Source organism: Schistocerca serialis, chromosome 1, assembly GCF_023864345.2.
Source record: "Schistocerca serialis cubense isolate TAMUIC-IGC-003099 chromosome 1, iqSchSeri2.2, whole genome shotgun sequence".
Lineage (NCBI taxonomy): Eukaryota > Metazoa > Arthropoda > Insecta > Orthoptera > Acrididae > Schistocerca > Schistocerca serialis.
Genome location: NC_064638.1, coordinates 280,177,131 through 280,193,689, shown reverse-complemented (window position 1 = coordinate 280,193,689; position 16,559 = coordinate 280,177,131). Strand labels below are relative to the sequence as shown.

Genomic DNA, 16,559 nt, shown 5'->3' with positions numbered 1-16,559 from the left:
GATAGTATGCCATGACGAATATAGGCGTGCATCAATGCAAGAGGACGTGCTACTGGTTATTGGACTACCGGTGTGTACAACAATCTGGACCACCATCTCTGAAGGTCTCGCTGTATGGTGGTACGACATACAATGTGTGGTTTTCATGAGCAATAAAAAGGGTTTATGCTGATCTCTATTCTAGTTTTCTGTACAGGTTCCGGAACTCTCGGAACCGAGGTAATGCAAAAGTTTTTTTGATGTGTGTATTAAATTGCATCAGTACTTGTAGTACGGTACCCTAGTGAACCCTTTGCATAAATACTGTTCCCTAACAGAAGTCTTAGTTTCAATTTCATGCCATACAGTGGAGTTACACCAGAGTACAGTAAAAAAGCCTTGCTACCTGTAATGGAACTTCGGTTTTAGAAGTGACATGAAAACTCTCAGAAGCTTTTCTCGTATATGCAGTTATTTCAGAGAACGTCCGCCCTTGGTAGCAGAGTGGTCAGCGCGACGGTATGTCATACCCAATGGCCCGGGCTCGATTCCCGGCTGGGTCAGGGACCCCCTCCGCTCAGGGACTGGGCGTTGCGCTGTCCTTATCATCGTCATTTCATCTCCATCGACACGCAAGCCGCCGTAGTGGCGCCAACTCGAAAGATTTGCACCAGGCGAACGGCCTACCCGACGGGAGGCCCCAGCCACACGTCATCCCCATTTCAGAGAATAATTGATTCTTGTTCTTAATACTATTTTTCAGTAAATGTTAGTTACGGCACCTCAGGAGCAGTTCCTTATTTTTGAGGTTATTTAACAATTTCGGCGTAGTTTCAGTTGTTCAGCAACTGGTCCTACCGGAAGTAATTCGACAGTTACTCTTACAGTGCACGAGAAAGACTTGCTAGTATGTATACAAAATGTGTGGTTCCATTTTAAGACAAGTATTTACAGTTTCGTGTTATTAGAAGCACGTTTTTCTGGTATGTTAACTATTTTCGCTTACTTCTCATCATCTATCACAAATGGCTGCATGCATGAAAGTCATACATATTTCTAAGCGGACAATTAAGGGCAGTAGATACTCTCCTACGCTCAGTGCACGTTACTTAAAGGGGAAATAAAACTAAAATTTTGTTCCAGGTGTTACCGAGAAGCTAAGTTATCTGATCGATCTGGGAGTGGATGCGATATGGCTCAGTCCCATCTACAAGTCGCCGATGGTGGACGCTGGCTATGACGTGTCGGACTACAAACAGATCGACCCCGTGTTCGGGACCATGGATGACTTCGACGAGCTCGTCAAGAAAGCGACTGACAGAGGTAAATTCTGTGTCCTAGTTTTTCTTCACTATTACATGAAGGAAATGGTTTATATTTGACTGTCAATAGAACGTTATCCGTCTCTAATTCTCTCAGAATGTCGATCTGCGCCAGAGTCGCCTGTTGCAAAACAGTTCTTTTCAGATGTACGTAATACTTCCGTGATAGCTAGTTGTAATAATATTATTAGTCCTAATAATATTACTAGTGCTCAGCTCCAGTAAAGCAGTTGCAATTATAGTGGTTCAAGAAAGCTTTAACGTACAACAAACGGGCGTGTACACGTTCTTCTACAGAGAATTAAATGTACACAAAAAATCAGTTAACCAGTGGGGTAAAATTTTGCTCTAAACCACGTCCAATTGGTTGGTTTCAGTGACTATAGTTGCACTGAAGAAAAATCAGCAGAAATTTATTACAGTGGAACGAAAGAAGATTGTGGACATTATTTCAACTATATCACCTATGCATGTTGTAAATTAAAGACTGCCGTTGCGTTCTTCTCTCTGTATGTGGCTGCTAATCTCAGGAACTACTGAGGAATTTTGATACGGCTTTCGCTAGTAGATAAAGTGATTCATGACGGACTTTTGTGCCTATAATTTATTACGATGAGCCAGACAAGTCATAGATACTTACTGCTACCCGTGCGTGTTGTAACGAGTCCCTAGTTTTCTATATTTTTCGGTTGTAAACATATGAGAGTTGCACCTTATAAAATTACCCGATAGACATAACACTGAAACTCGAGTTTCTCTCGCCATATAAAACGTTCAAATAACTTATAGGAATGCAGCTGTATGACATTTTCGACAACCACCTATATATTTCGTCCGGTGCTGTCCCTGTCATTCTCAAGGCACTATCTTGGACATGCACGAAAAATCGTTAACTAATTCGCTTATTATTGATCCTACTTTAGGTGACCTTCATTTATTATCTGGAACGTTCACAAACGCAGAAATCTTCAGATCACACTATCTGGAGTCTGATAACTGTATCAGGATTTATAAACAGTATCGTTATCGAATCGCTTTTTGACAAAATCCGCACAAAATTCCTACTTACTCCCAATTTTTGAGTTTATTATTCAGTGCATGCGGAAACATGGCTACCGAAACATTGCCAGTCAGTTCAAGAACGTAACAAAATACGTATATACGTGGACGAAGTGGCACTTAGTTGTAATGGCAGCTACGAATGTACGCCATTTTTTTTCTGGTTGGTACGCGTGACCTTGGTCGCGAGTAAATTTTTATAATTGCAACACGTTTCGCGCCCGTGGGATACCAGTGTTGTATGAGTCGGGCTCGGATCGTTTCCGTTGGGACATTCGTGAAATATAATCGATGTTCTAAATCTTTTGAGAATTGCAAACTAGCATCTTACACTCACACAGTCACACGCACTGTCCACCTTCTCTCCATAAATGCGGAGATATTTGTTCGTAAGAGCAGATGGTGACACTATTCTCATCGATGTACCGACCTGCCCACTTAAAGGTCGATAGCATAGGATATACGATTGATAACTGATCCACTGCTTTGAGCTTTGGTTTTCCTGATTTTGATGGAATTTTTTCGCGAAAGTTGTAGTAGGCTATGTTATGTACCTGTAATTCGAGCAATTTTTCGTCTACTCTGTACAGAAACACAACATTAATACGTGTAGGATTTCTTTCTGCTTCAACAGCGAATATACATTCACAACACAGCAGAAACGTAAAGAACAATACTACAAGGTGGAAAAATAATGTAACTTGGCTTTCTTTATAAAAAATAGTAGAACAGTGTGCATGTGTATTTAGTTGTTGAAATTCGCCGTTGATTATAAAACACCTTTTGACTGATGAAGGCCATGGAGAGGCGATCACGCGCTTCTAGTACGGTATGCCTTCGTGATGTAACACGAAACGAACGCATAAAATGAAAATTTTTAAAATGGTAATTAGCACATTAAGGACGCTATGCCGTTAATTATTTGTGAGATGTAGTCCAATATCTGTCTTTCCGTGCAGTTTTTACCAACATTGGCTCCATGATTATTATTATTCCTTGAGTCTTAACGCATATCCTGTTGTCCTATCCTTTCTTCTTGTCAGTGTTTTCCTTATGTTTCTTTCATCGCCTATTCTGAGGAGAATCTCTTCGCTCGTTGTCTTATCAATCGACATAATTTTCAACATCTTTCTCTAGCGCAACATTTCGAACTTTTAGATTTCTCAACAATTTCTTCTACAGATTACGGCCCATGTTTGATACAAGCAGACTTCTCTTGGCCGAGAATGAACTCTTCGTCAGGTCTAATTCGCTTTTATGTCCTCTTTGCTTCGTCCATCATCGGCTATTTTCGTTTCAGATTTGTAGAATTGCTTCTTTTGGTCTGCTTCGTGGTCTCCTGTTTTGATGTTAAGTTATCGCTAATGTCACTTCTGATATTCCTTGTTACTTTTGTATTTCTTCGGTTTAGTCACAGTCCATTTTCTGTACTCATTAAAAAGTTCATTCTATTCAGTATGTCCTGTAATTCTTTTTCACTTTCACTGAGGATAGCAATATCTTCAGAGAATCTTATCACTGATATTGTTTCACCCCGAATTTTAATCCCACCCTTGAATCATTCTTTTATTTCCAACATTGCTTCCTCGATGTATTGATTGAACAGCAATAGCGACAGTCTGCATCCCTGTCTTATAAACTTTTTAATCCGAATACTTTGTTCTTGATTTTCCATGATTATTGTTGCCTCTTGGTTCTTCCACGGTCTGCATACTATCCATCTTCATAGCTTACTCCTAATATTCGCAGAATTTCGAACAACTCGCACCATTGTACAAGGATTGGAACTTTAATAGTGAGTCCAACTCGATTTCTGAACTGAAGGAAACACTTCACGGCATTCGCTTCAGAACTGCTACAAATTCGTCGTGCAATAGACCGCGCCGCTCGAACTGTCAACACAACTGTCACTGCTAAGAGTGTACTACGACTTCCACATCGCTGGCAACGGGTTATACACAAGGCTGGTGACTACTCTGAAGGTCAATAACACTTTGAAATGGGTATCTATTTTTTACGAGCTGTAAATAAAAAGTTACCACTACTAGAGTTCCAACCCTCGTATAGTGTCGAACGCTTTTTTCCAGGTCGACAAGTCTTGCTTCCAGTATCAGTCTGATCGTCAGGACAGTCTGTCTGGTGACAAAAATGTTTAGATGTATTTGAATGCCTAAGGGACGAAACTGCTTAGGTCATCGGTCCCTAGACTTACACACTACTTAAACTAACTGACGCTAAGAACAACACACACACCCATGCCCGAGGGAGGACTCGAACTTCCGGCGGGAGGGGCCGCGCAATCCGTGACATTGCGCCTCAAACAGCGCGTCCACTACGCGCTGCTCTCTGGTGCCGTTACATTTCGTGAAGCCAAACTAATCCTCGTCCGATTGATCTTGTATTTTATTTTCCTTTCTTCTGTACGGTATTATTGTTAGTAACTTGGATGCATGGGCCATTAAGCCGATTAGAATATGTGTACATAAAAAACCACAAGCATTTCACTTGCGAGAAGGGCTCTGTTCAGCACGCGGTGAATGTATTCTTGTGTGGTGGTATTTACTAATGTTGAAAGGAGGGCCTTGATAATTTCACAGGCGGACGACACAGCAGCCTCCCGTCTGACCCAGTGCAATTGGTTCCTCGCCTATGTAATCTCACCGGTGACATTTAACTTAGGCATTACGGAGCATTACGGAGCATTATAAGATCACTACCAAAAACTATCAAGAGTTGTTTGAGGGGTTCTCCGCAGACATGAGTGTCGTTTTGTAGCCTGAAGGTCAGTTGGAGTCAGTACTATGAGCTCATCTCTCACGCTAACGAGCGAACTGGCTATCTCCGTGGCTTGTGCATGACGATTCATCAATCATGGATCCAGATTATTCGATTAATATATTCTCTTGTGGACTCCATGTCGCCACCATAGTCAGAACGAAAATAAATACTACACACTACTTTGTGAACGTCTGCAATTCATATGCTGTTCAGTACATGATTTGGTATTTCGGAAGCCTGGGGTTTATAGGATCCCCTATGAGTGCGGCCGTTCACACATCGGACAGACGACACTTACAGTCCAGGAGAGATGCACAGAACACTACAGGTACACCCGTCTCTTACAACCTAATAAATCTGCGGTGGGAGAGCACTATATTGACACTGGGAACTCTATGCCGTACGATAATGTCGAAATTTTACCCTCGACTTCATCTTTCTGGGACTCGGCAGTGAAAGAAGCAACTGAAATTCGGTTGGCGACGAATTTAATGAATAGAGATAGCGGCTTCAGCTTGGACAAATCATGGAATTCGGCAATTTCTGTAACTAAATCACAAAGACGTGCGATGGTACAGCACTCGGTGACACATCGACATCACCGTGTGGATCGACTGCGCAGCCGTAGATTTAATTTCCGTGCATAAGTTACACCTCCTTGCCGCCTATCAACGTCTCTGGCGCCTTGTGTATCTTTGGCCGCATACGCAGCGGTTCGGTCTTCGAGTTTAAAAGGACGGAAAGTGCTGGAGCGTTAGTCACCACTGCTCACTCTGGAGATGGCTGGACGGTATTCAGTCAAAATATTAGAAGAAGAAACTGAATTTATGCGGCCTGACGCCCGAAATTTTATGGAACAACCATGTTATTGTCTATTGTTGTTACTCTTATGACCGTTCTATGCTATTGGTATGTTGTGCCCGAAGTTTGTAATCTAATCCCCCAGAAAATATGCCACAACTAAGGAATGAGTGTACAGAGGGAAAGTATGTAACTACAAGGCGCTGCGCCTTCCACACCGGTGACACAACTCCTAGGTGCAAAGCATATTCATGATAGTCTCTTTGCCAGTATCCTTATGTGGTCATTCCACATCAAATGATAGTGAATTTTCATGCTTACAAGTTGTGTGTTTCTAACCCTATGCATGGAATTATCCTTTGCATTCAATGTGACATATTTTCACCTCTTAATCTGACTTTCAGTCTTTTTAATTTTCTTACGTTCAGCTTATATAATGGCTTACTGACAAATTTTAAACGTCGCTGAGGGTTTTACCTACTTTCTCTGCCAAGAGTTCTGGTGTTTTACGCATAGTAGTAATATTGCTGTCATAACAAAAATATATATATTTTTTTTGCTGCGCTTAACATTCTCTGGAAAGTTAAACTACTGTATTATTGTATTCTATATCTATTAAAAGTCTTACTAAACATTAAACTTCATTTGAGGCTATTTCTATCATTTTTATCCTGGTTCCCAGATATTAGCGGAAATATTCCTTTTCTATATCTCTTATTGCTAATCAGGATAGCTTCTTCAGTAGCGTTTTATGGTAAATAGTGCCAGATGTCTTGAATAGATCTAAAAACGTACTGATCACGTAGTTATAATTGATTAATGCTTGAAGTACTGCTTTTCTAAAATCGACTGAGACTGAATCTGAATTTCTAGTGCTTTGGAAACGAAACTGTATTTCCCTGATGGAGTTATGAGTGTTCTGACTGCTTATCAATCTATCTTTCACACCATATTCTCAATTTTTTTAAATGACGACAACAGAGAAAAAGGCCTGTAAATTTTTTGCTAGTTCTACATTACTTCCTTTGCTAGAGCTACGAATTTCACTACTACACTACTTCCTTTATGAGAGTTACAAATTTCACTAATTCTAGATATTCTTAAGGGTCATTTGACATGAAGGCCTCATTTATGATGTTAGTTGCTGGAATTTGTATGCTGTCTAATTATTCTTCAGTATATGGATTGGTACTGCATCAATGTCTACTGATTTATTTTTTTATTGTTTTCTTTATGCCAAGCTCTGTTGTGGGTAGTGACATTATTGTTTAATATGTTACAGAGTCTCCTTATTCCCGGGAAATTTTATTGTAACATTTCTACAATGCTCGAAAAACATTCATTTTCAAAATTAACTACTTGTAGTTCCTGAGGAAAATTTACTGACCTAGTCATGTTCTTTAGCGTAATTTAATTACATTTCTGTCTTTCTTTCCTGTTATAAAACATTGTTTGTTGTTTCGCTTCATTTTAGGTATTAAATATTATTTCGTCATTCAAATAATTTTTTGCAGCTAGCGGTACCCTCTTGCAGATCTTTGAGGAACAGTGGTATGTAGGATTCTGGAAGGACTTTGCAGTTCCTACTGTTATCCATTTGTTTCTACCAGACAGTTCTATAAATGTGGGTGCTTTTCAAGACACCCACTCAAAGTTCTGTTCAGTTGGCACACATAACTTATGAAAATTGGCATCTGCAATGTTCTCTGCATAAACTCCACACAGGATTGATTCAGCTACACCTCTGAACATCTAGCCCCGTCCTGCACACACATTTCATACCAATATAAAGCCTGAAATATTAATTTCCAGCGGTTGACTACTGCTCTCAAGATATGCCGTTTATGATCCACTACCAGCTGTATAGTTTTTATGCTAATTCTGTGGGGTACACTATACAGCGTGCAACATATACTGTATGTTGCACGTTTCTTATGGCAGATGTTTGAAAATGTGTATGCAGGGTGTCCCAGGAGGAATGGACAATATTGTTATGAAAGGAACGATCACCCTAAACAAAAAGTCTAGTAAACATGGGATGTAAAATGCGGGCATTAAGAACTATGAGGACTTCTTCATTTTTGCTCCTCTGAAACACGTTTCCTCTATTGAACAAGAGCTCATAGCTGTGAAGGTATGCATCTTAGAGCCCATGTTTACTAGGTAATTTTTTCTTGTTTTGGTCCACACTACCTCCTCCCAAAACATGTAAAGCAAAGAGCTTGCTGTCGAAGATATTTGTTTCAGGGCATTGAAGGAGAACAAGTGCTTCTAGCTCTTCTGGTATGCGTTTTAGAGCCCATGTTATTCTTTTTGCTTCGAATGATGGTTCCTGTCATTTCTCTGAATACTGACCATTCCTTCCTTGACACCTTGTTTATGTTTCGACTCTATTTACATCAAATGAACAACTGTTACAAAGAAATTTCCAGAAAATAGATTAAGAGAAAAAAAATTTTCTTCTAATAACAATAATTAATAAATTCTTCCTTGTACGACTACATACAAGAACAGTTACTCCTGTACTCCATCTTCAAAGCTATTATTAACTGTTATTGTCTGGTACCGCATAATATATGTTAACTTCCGGTATGATGTTATTTTCAGGTCTCGAGATCATCCTGGACTTCATTCCAAACCACTCGAGTGACAAACACGAGTGGTTCGAGAAATCTGTGAACAAAGAGGGGCAATACACCAATTACTATGTGTGGAGGAATGGACGCAAGAAGGGGAAACCCCCCAACAACTGGGTGAGTGACATATTCAAGGAGAAATTTTGTATCATTGGATCTGGTGACAGTCTAGTGTTAAAATTAAAATATTTTTAGTTGTTGCGATGCAATTAATCAAGATCTTTTACTCATACCTGTATACGTTGATTGACTAATTTCTCGTATTCACACATCGACCATTCACTTCCTGAACACTAAAAACAACAAGTGAATTATTTATTATTTTCTTGTCTGGTAGCGATAAAAAACTTGAACATATAATTTCGAAGTGTTGTTCATTTTACAAGAGAAAGAATGGAAGGAACCTTCATGTAATCAAAGAGAGGGAAATACATTTAGAGTTGGAAAAACAAAGGCAGCAACTCTAGATGATCTGAAAGAAGATCATTTTAAACTGAAGTATTATGTTTTATAACTATTTTGAATTGAATCTGATGAATAATACACTGCAATAAATGATAAAAATTCCGTTCTCAGTGTTGTAATAATCATTAGAAATGTAAAGATATTGTATGGCTCATCAGCACAATAAATTATACCACCCCTACCATTACCAGCAGCAGTCAAACTATGACAGTGCAGAATTCACATTTGTACTTACGCACAATTTTTTTATACTGAGTATATTGGACATATAATTCATACACTTTTTATGTTAAGAGTGGAGGCAAAGCCTATATTAACAACAAGCAGATCGTGTATAATGATTCTGGTAGAACAGGAAACCAAGTATGTGGTCGAGCACAGCTTTCTGTCATCTAGATGGAAATCTGTTTCGATCCCGTCAAATAACATAATCATGTTCTTCTTCTTCCCACATAAGTTTTCCTTTCAATTTATAGAATATTTCCAGGAAATACCTCGCAGTTAGCATAACATGGACAAAAATATACTGCTATGAGCAAAATATTAAAAAGAAATATGCACAATGACATAAAAATTGTCCTAATAATATTAAAACGAAGTAAAATTTCTGTTATAAAATAAATTAGTATGTCAGTTTATGATAATGAACTATTTGTTTAGGAATAAAATGCACATGAGCAGCAAGCTAAACTACAGGTTTCTATGTTGTAGTAGACTTTTTATTAACATCATGGGAAGATAATTAATCTATGACGTGTTTTATTGCAGATTCTCATTTTTAGTTCAATTTACTAGCTTTTAGTTGCAATATAGAGTGAATACTTATGCAAATTCTCACACAAAAGGAGATATCCTATTGTCAGTCAACAAAATCTTATTCTTTGGGCAATGTCTTTCTGCTTAAACTGGTACAAGAGAAGCATATTTGAAATGGTTAATACCATTTGAATCTATAGCCAAATGCCTAAGAGAGCACTTGTTAGCCAACAAAATTATTGAAATGGAACACAGTGTGTGATACCTTGACTTAAAACTTCCGGGCGGATAGGCTGTGGTCGATATATAAAACTCTCCGTTTCGCTTTATCTCGGAGGATGACTCCTGCAGTCCGTGGCGAAACGTTCCTCCGAGTTAAAGTGGCGAACTGCAGTACCTCAGTGTGTGATACCCTTTTCTAACATTTTTTCCATTTTTCTTTGGCACTTCTTTTCCCACTTTATCACAAACAGCTTTTAATTATCCACAATTTCTCTCTGCTTCATTAGTGACTCTTCTGATTTCTCCAAAACATTTATGGTAGCAGGAATAAATCCAAAATTTGATGTTGTGTACGAAAGTTTGCCAGAAATTTTAGCACAAGGCTTTACCTCTTGGGCTAGTCCAAATGAAGCAGTCTCACTTCTGTCGAATGACTCAGTTTTGCTTTCCGCAATGTTAAAGGTCTGGCAGTAATAGTTGCAGGCATCACTCCAGGTCCCACATCTTACCAAAATAGGATATGGTGGTTATGAATTGTGTGCAATTCACAACCGTTTTTACACACCCAATAAATTTCTCATCACTGAATTGACCACAAATCTCTTCTGAATTTCTGTGTAAGGCGTGATCTAAACAAGTAACATGCCCCATTTTACTGTGTAATCCTTTTAGTGAATGGGCAGACTTCATCGTTTGGAGGCAGCATCCCTTACTAATAGTAGTACATTGTTACGCTTAACTTCTTTGGGCCATATAGCATCCAGATATCTGTTGAACAATTTACTAATGGCGAAAAAATTTACGTTTCTTAAATGTTCATTAGAAACTTTTTGGCTGGACTAGCTTTTCCAAAGAACCGACAGTGACATTTCCAAAATATATTCCCTTAGAGTCTGTGGTTTCATCGGTTAATATCCATTTTTTTATTTGCAACTTATTATTTGACTTGTTGCCTTGCTTTTTCGTTGTTTTGACTGATGTAGACATCTCTATTCACAACTGTGGCATACACCCTTGAACTAACTGACATGTTGGATGTGAGACTTACACTGCACTTAAATTAGGCACTCTGCTCACCACATATGGACCTTTAAAAATCTCGTAAAATTTCACTATTTCAGCAATAATCTTTGATGATTTCCAATAATCCTAATTAGGTTTGTGTGTCCTACCATATATTTTTTAGAATAACTCTTTTGTCATACCTGGCTTATCAAGATTTGCCTTTGCTTCCAACTTCTCCTCTACACGGAAGTTAGTTCTGTTTGGAAATTTCATCAACATGCAATCAGAGATTTAGATCTTTTGCCTGTTAACAGTTATTGGACTAGATTTCCGATTTTGAATTGGGTAGATTGTTAAGTACACCCTTAAAATCTTCGATGTTAAGTCCTCAAGCAATATGTTGCTAATAGCAGAAGCCCCTGCAGTGGACTCTACTGGGTTTGAAGCCTTGTGATATCATGTTATATAAATGGCCTTTTTCAAAGCTTGAACAAAATCTGAGGACAATTAGCACAGTATTTTCTTAGGTGTGCCTATAATGGATATACAAACTTTGTTCAATTTACTGGTCACTGCCTTTCCAGTACATGTCCTTGGTTGACTCATCTCAGAACTTCCTAAAAAAACATCTACAGTCACTAAAACCTAATTACAACCACCTTTGGTTGTTGAGAGTGACCCAAATAAATCTATGCAACCTAACTCGTTCACCTCTTTAGGAATAATACAACACAGTGGACCTCAGTTGCTAACTGTAGATATTTTCGTTCTGTGATAGCTCTCAAGAACCTTCCTGGACTTCTTTACCACATTGTTAAAGATGTATGTCTCCTTCAGTTTGTCTGCACACATTTTTGGACTGAAATGGCCATGTCTGAGATACACTATATAAATTTGTCTACTGTATGTTAATGTAAGCACAGCTTCCAGTTGCTCCAAATTAGATTAAGTCTGTGATGTAGCATGCCTTTTACCACTAAATAATATTCCCTGTTTTGGTATCTTCATTTCCTTTCTTACTAATATTGGTTCTTGTTTCTGTTGTCATTGGAGCCGGTCGGAGTGGCCGAGCGGTTCTAGGCGCTACAGTCTGGAACCGCGCGAATGCTACGGTCGCAAGTTCGAATCCTGCCTCGGGCATGAATGTGTGTGATGTCCTTAGGTTAGTTAGGTTTAAGTAGTTCTAAGTTCTAGGGGACTATTTTTTTGTTGTCATTGGAGTTTCTAATAGTCTCTCTTTAACGTAACCTTGGTGTTCTACATTTTTCATTTAAATAAACGGACCTATTTGGTTCGGAATTCATCTGATCTCGTTTACTCATTCCAACTGGAGGCGAGATAATGCAACTGATGTAATGTTATCTTTGCCTAGCACGTACTGTATTTTTGGAGCACTATGGCCCATCTAGTAAGACTGCCATTTGTCAGTTTACTATTATTTATGAAAGCTAAAGCTTAAGGATCAGTGCAAATGGTGACTTTCTTATCCACCACTAATAGTGAAATTTTTCGAAAGCATTAACTATGGCTAATGATTCCTTTTCAGTAACTGTTCAATTTTGGTCATACGTAACTAACATTCTGCTTGCAAAATTGATTATTCCGTGCTCTGTACACTTCTCTGTCTCCATTGATTGAAATAGATGGGCTCTGATCTCATATTCTGAACTGTCAGCTTTACCTGACTTCGGGTAAAACAAAGCATTTCCTTTACATAGGGCTTCCTTAATTCTTTCAAATCCCTATTAATACTATTTAATCCAAACCCATGCAACATTCTCTTTCGTTAAGTAAAGCAGCTGAAAAAAAATAGAAATGACTCTAAGCTCTATGCGACTTAACATATGAGGTCATCACTCCCCTAGACATAGAACTACTTAAACTTAACTAACCTAAGTCTGCAAACACATCCATGGTCGAGGCAGGATTCGAATCTGTGACTGTAGCAGCAAAACTTGTACAATTAGAGTTTTCTATAAAAAATAACGTGAACTGAGAAATGACTTTACTTGCTTCCTGTTCATTAGTTCTGGATATTCTGTTATTACCTCCTACTCCGCTCTAATTGGAGTGATGTGTCTTTCTGAAGTTGTACATCCTAGGAATTGTATGTCACTTTTTCAGAATTTGGACTTGCTTAGACTGACAGTAATACCTGATAATAATATTACTCTTTAGGAAAGACACGACAGTAACTATTCTTTGACCAGAATTCTATTATGCTTCCTCCAGTCACTGGCAGCAATTAAAATGTGATCAACTCAAACTGTAATCTTAGCCAGTAGATTTTCCCTAATATAAAATCCTGCGTTTGTATGAATAGAGGCACTGAGATATTTATTTCAAAAGGTAGTACTCTGAATTGGTATCACCTGCCTCCATAAACAAAAGCTGTGTATTGCCTATAGTTTTCCAATAATGAAACTTGCCAGTAACCCATGTTAACGTCAAGTTTGCGTAGTACGCTAGACACTCAAAATATCTGTAGTAACTCTCCAAGAGGCCTGTGCCTGCCATTCTGAGGTTATGTTATCTATTTATGTTTTTAGCACCTAATGTTGCCCTTGCTGATCCAGCCTTTTTAGCTACCTATACCAGTGGATGGCAGAACTGGCTCATTGATATTTTAAAATTAGTCAAGTGAGTCAAATATTCTCTTAATTTCCCTTCTTACGGTGTCTTTTTTGTTAAAGGTACTGGATAAGATGTAGCTGCTGTATCTGACCTCGAATTCAAAACTGTCACCTTTCATTAAATCTGCTTTGTACAAAAACTCCTTTCCATATTTCAGAAGGAACATATCTAACGATCCTTTTTCCAGTTTGGTTAATTACTGTAATCTCGTTTATTTCAGCCCTTATTTTAGCGGCTGCCACTTCTGTTTCAACGTTGTTCCCGCCATTCTTTTGCTTTTGTGAAGTAATTTTAATGTTAATAGTGTTCAATCGCAAACACTCATTAGTCACCTTTAAGTAGCATCTGCCTTACGCTTCTTCGTGACGATTGACCTTGTTAACAAATGTTATCCAATTCTTAGTCCCATTTACCATCATGATCATAGCACCCCTTTCAGAAACTATAATAGCCACATACTTCAACAACAGACTTATTCCTATGATCACAGCAAGACAAAGACAAAGACAAAGACAAAGACCACCATGGGTCTGAACTTCAATATGGTTCTCTGAATTTTCTCTTCTAGTAACACTTCTTTCCTTATTATTTTACTCTTTCCTGCAACAGCAACTATGATCTTTAACTCCCTTTACTTGTTGTTCTGGTATTTGTGCTTTGTTTGTTATTTACCTGTAAATTCCTTCTGCAACAGCGTAAAATTCGCTACCTGTGTCAATGAACATTACTGTCTCAATACCATTACTTTCAATGTTCACTGTTGGCTGATAATCCTCTTTACTTCCAGTCTCTGATTCTTCAAAAAAGGGCTTCCCTTACAGTTCCAAAGTCCTCCCTCATCACCTGTTTCATTACTATTTTCAGTTCATGTTCAGACTTTGCACGAACTCCCCTCTAGTTTTCTCATTCAGCATTACTCTACCACCTATCTACTTCCATCAAAATCTGAATGTCCTCAGTTATAACCATATCTCTCTTGTATATTAAAGCAAAGTTGTGGAAAGTACATGCTTTCAAATAATGGTTCTTATTGACAACATTTTCAATATTAATGTGTGCTGTAACCATACTTTTTAATTTTGAATTTAATTTCTTCTCTATTTTTCAGCAATAAAATCAGTGCCTCTGTCATTAAAATTATTAAGTTTACGTCAAATACCATCTACTTTCTGAAATACTTCTTTTAAGTTGTTATCAAGAGAAGTTTTAACTGAATCTATCTCAACAGATAATGAAGAATTAACGACGTTTACCTTATTATTTAATTCAGATACTGTCTTTCTATGTTTCTTTCTCCTCACTAAACTCAGATTTGAAAAATATCTAGCTCTCTTATTTTCTTCGTTATCTTTATTTAATGAAGATACCAAGACAATATCTTCACTTATTTCACTGGACAGTACATTTGTGCCTATTTTTTTCTCCCTGAATCATCAATGTTCTCATTTCTCTAAATTTCTTGTTAGTTTTTTAAATAACCTCTTCAGTCTTGTTGCTTTTTATTGTTGGTATACTTCTATTTTTTCAGTGAGAGCTGCCTCTATTTTGTTATATTTGCTTTTCGTGTTCTGAGAAAATGAGCCTTGACATCCTTTCTTATATCATCAAATTTCCCTATAAGATTCTTTGATTTTACTGTTAGCTTCTCTGGTAGATGATTCTATTTTGCCCGCATCTCGTGGTCGTGTGGTAGCGTTCTCGCTTCCCACGCCCGGGTTCCCGGGTTCGATTCCCGGCGGGGTCAGGGATTTTCTCTGCCTCGTGATGGCTGGGTGTTGTGTGCTGTCCTTAGGTTAGTTAGGTTTAAGTAGTTCTAAGTTCTAGGGGACTTATGACCACAGCAGTTGAGTCCCATAGTGCTCAGAGCCATTTGAACCATTTGATTCTATTTCGTCAATTTTTCTCATAAGAGCTTGAAATATTTCCCGCGTACTGCTATTTATATTTTCATTTTCTTTTATGTCCTTCCCATTATTCACTTCCTGAGTACTTGCTTCAGTAACGTTTTCTGTTCTAGTTTCTTGTGAAAGCTCCTGTTCCTCATTGTCCTCCAAATGACTCATGGTGTACGAGTATACCCCTTGCCTCTTAGATTTCCTAAGTGGAAGCTTACGCCACAGTATTTAATTATTATTTTAACCTCCTCTTATGAACAACATATCTTCGACATACGTTCTGTACGTTTTAGCGCCCTGCATGTGCTCTGAACTCCGAACTCTGCATATGCTGCTGCCTCAGTGACTTGAACTGCTTTTGATATGCCACATGCGCACGGAAATTGTTCCCACTGCTACTACTACCACTAATATTAGTAGTTCTACTCAGCCGCGAATCACTTTTACTAGTATATTGAGCATGTAATTATATTACAAATTAAGAGCAACAAAAATATAATTCTTACATACTTACATGTCTAGTGTGATAAGGATGGAACAGGTAGTCTGCCGTTTCCGTATAGGGGAAACCATCCTAACGTTTGCCTGAAGTAATTTAAGAAAACCATGGAAAAACTAAATCTGGATTGCTGGATGAAGACTGGAGCCACCAATGTACGAAATGCAATGCCCGTATGTTTAACGGTGATACCTCATTTGATTTATGCATCGTGTACAATGCTGTCGTACAAAGAAGTTATTTGATAATTTAAAAGTCTAGTGTTATACACTTAACTCATTTTTCATTCCCAGTCACTGCACATACTACACATTGCCACACATTGTTTCACAGTGATGTCAGTACCACAGCGACGATGTCTGGTTACGATTTTGGGTACTGCAATTTCCAATTTTCTAGCATGAAAAACTGAGTCAGCATCACTGTATAATGAGTGAGAAGTTAAGCTCAGAAAGAGGATAAGTTACTAGCGATATATACTGCATACATTTGGAGCAAGGTTTTCCAG

General features: G+C 38.3%; 1 protein-coding gene across 5 annotated transcripts in view; it reads left to right on the top strand.

The window, feature by feature from the left end:
- The window catches only part of LOC126468213 (titin homolog), a 224,813-nt gene that overhangs the window by 97,170 nt on the left and 111,084 nt on the right, over positions 1–16,559 (top strand). For all 5 annotated transcript variants that reach the window (XM_050096532.1, XM_050096531.1, XM_050096533.1 and 2 more), the window contains exons 3-4: positions 1,123–1,302; positions 8,547–8,692. In XM_050096532.1, coding sequence (XP_049952489.1) covers positions 1,123–1,302; positions 8,547–8,692 — 326 coding nt within the window. The remainder of the gene's footprint in view (positions 1–1,122; positions 1,303–8,546; positions 8,693–16,559) is intronic.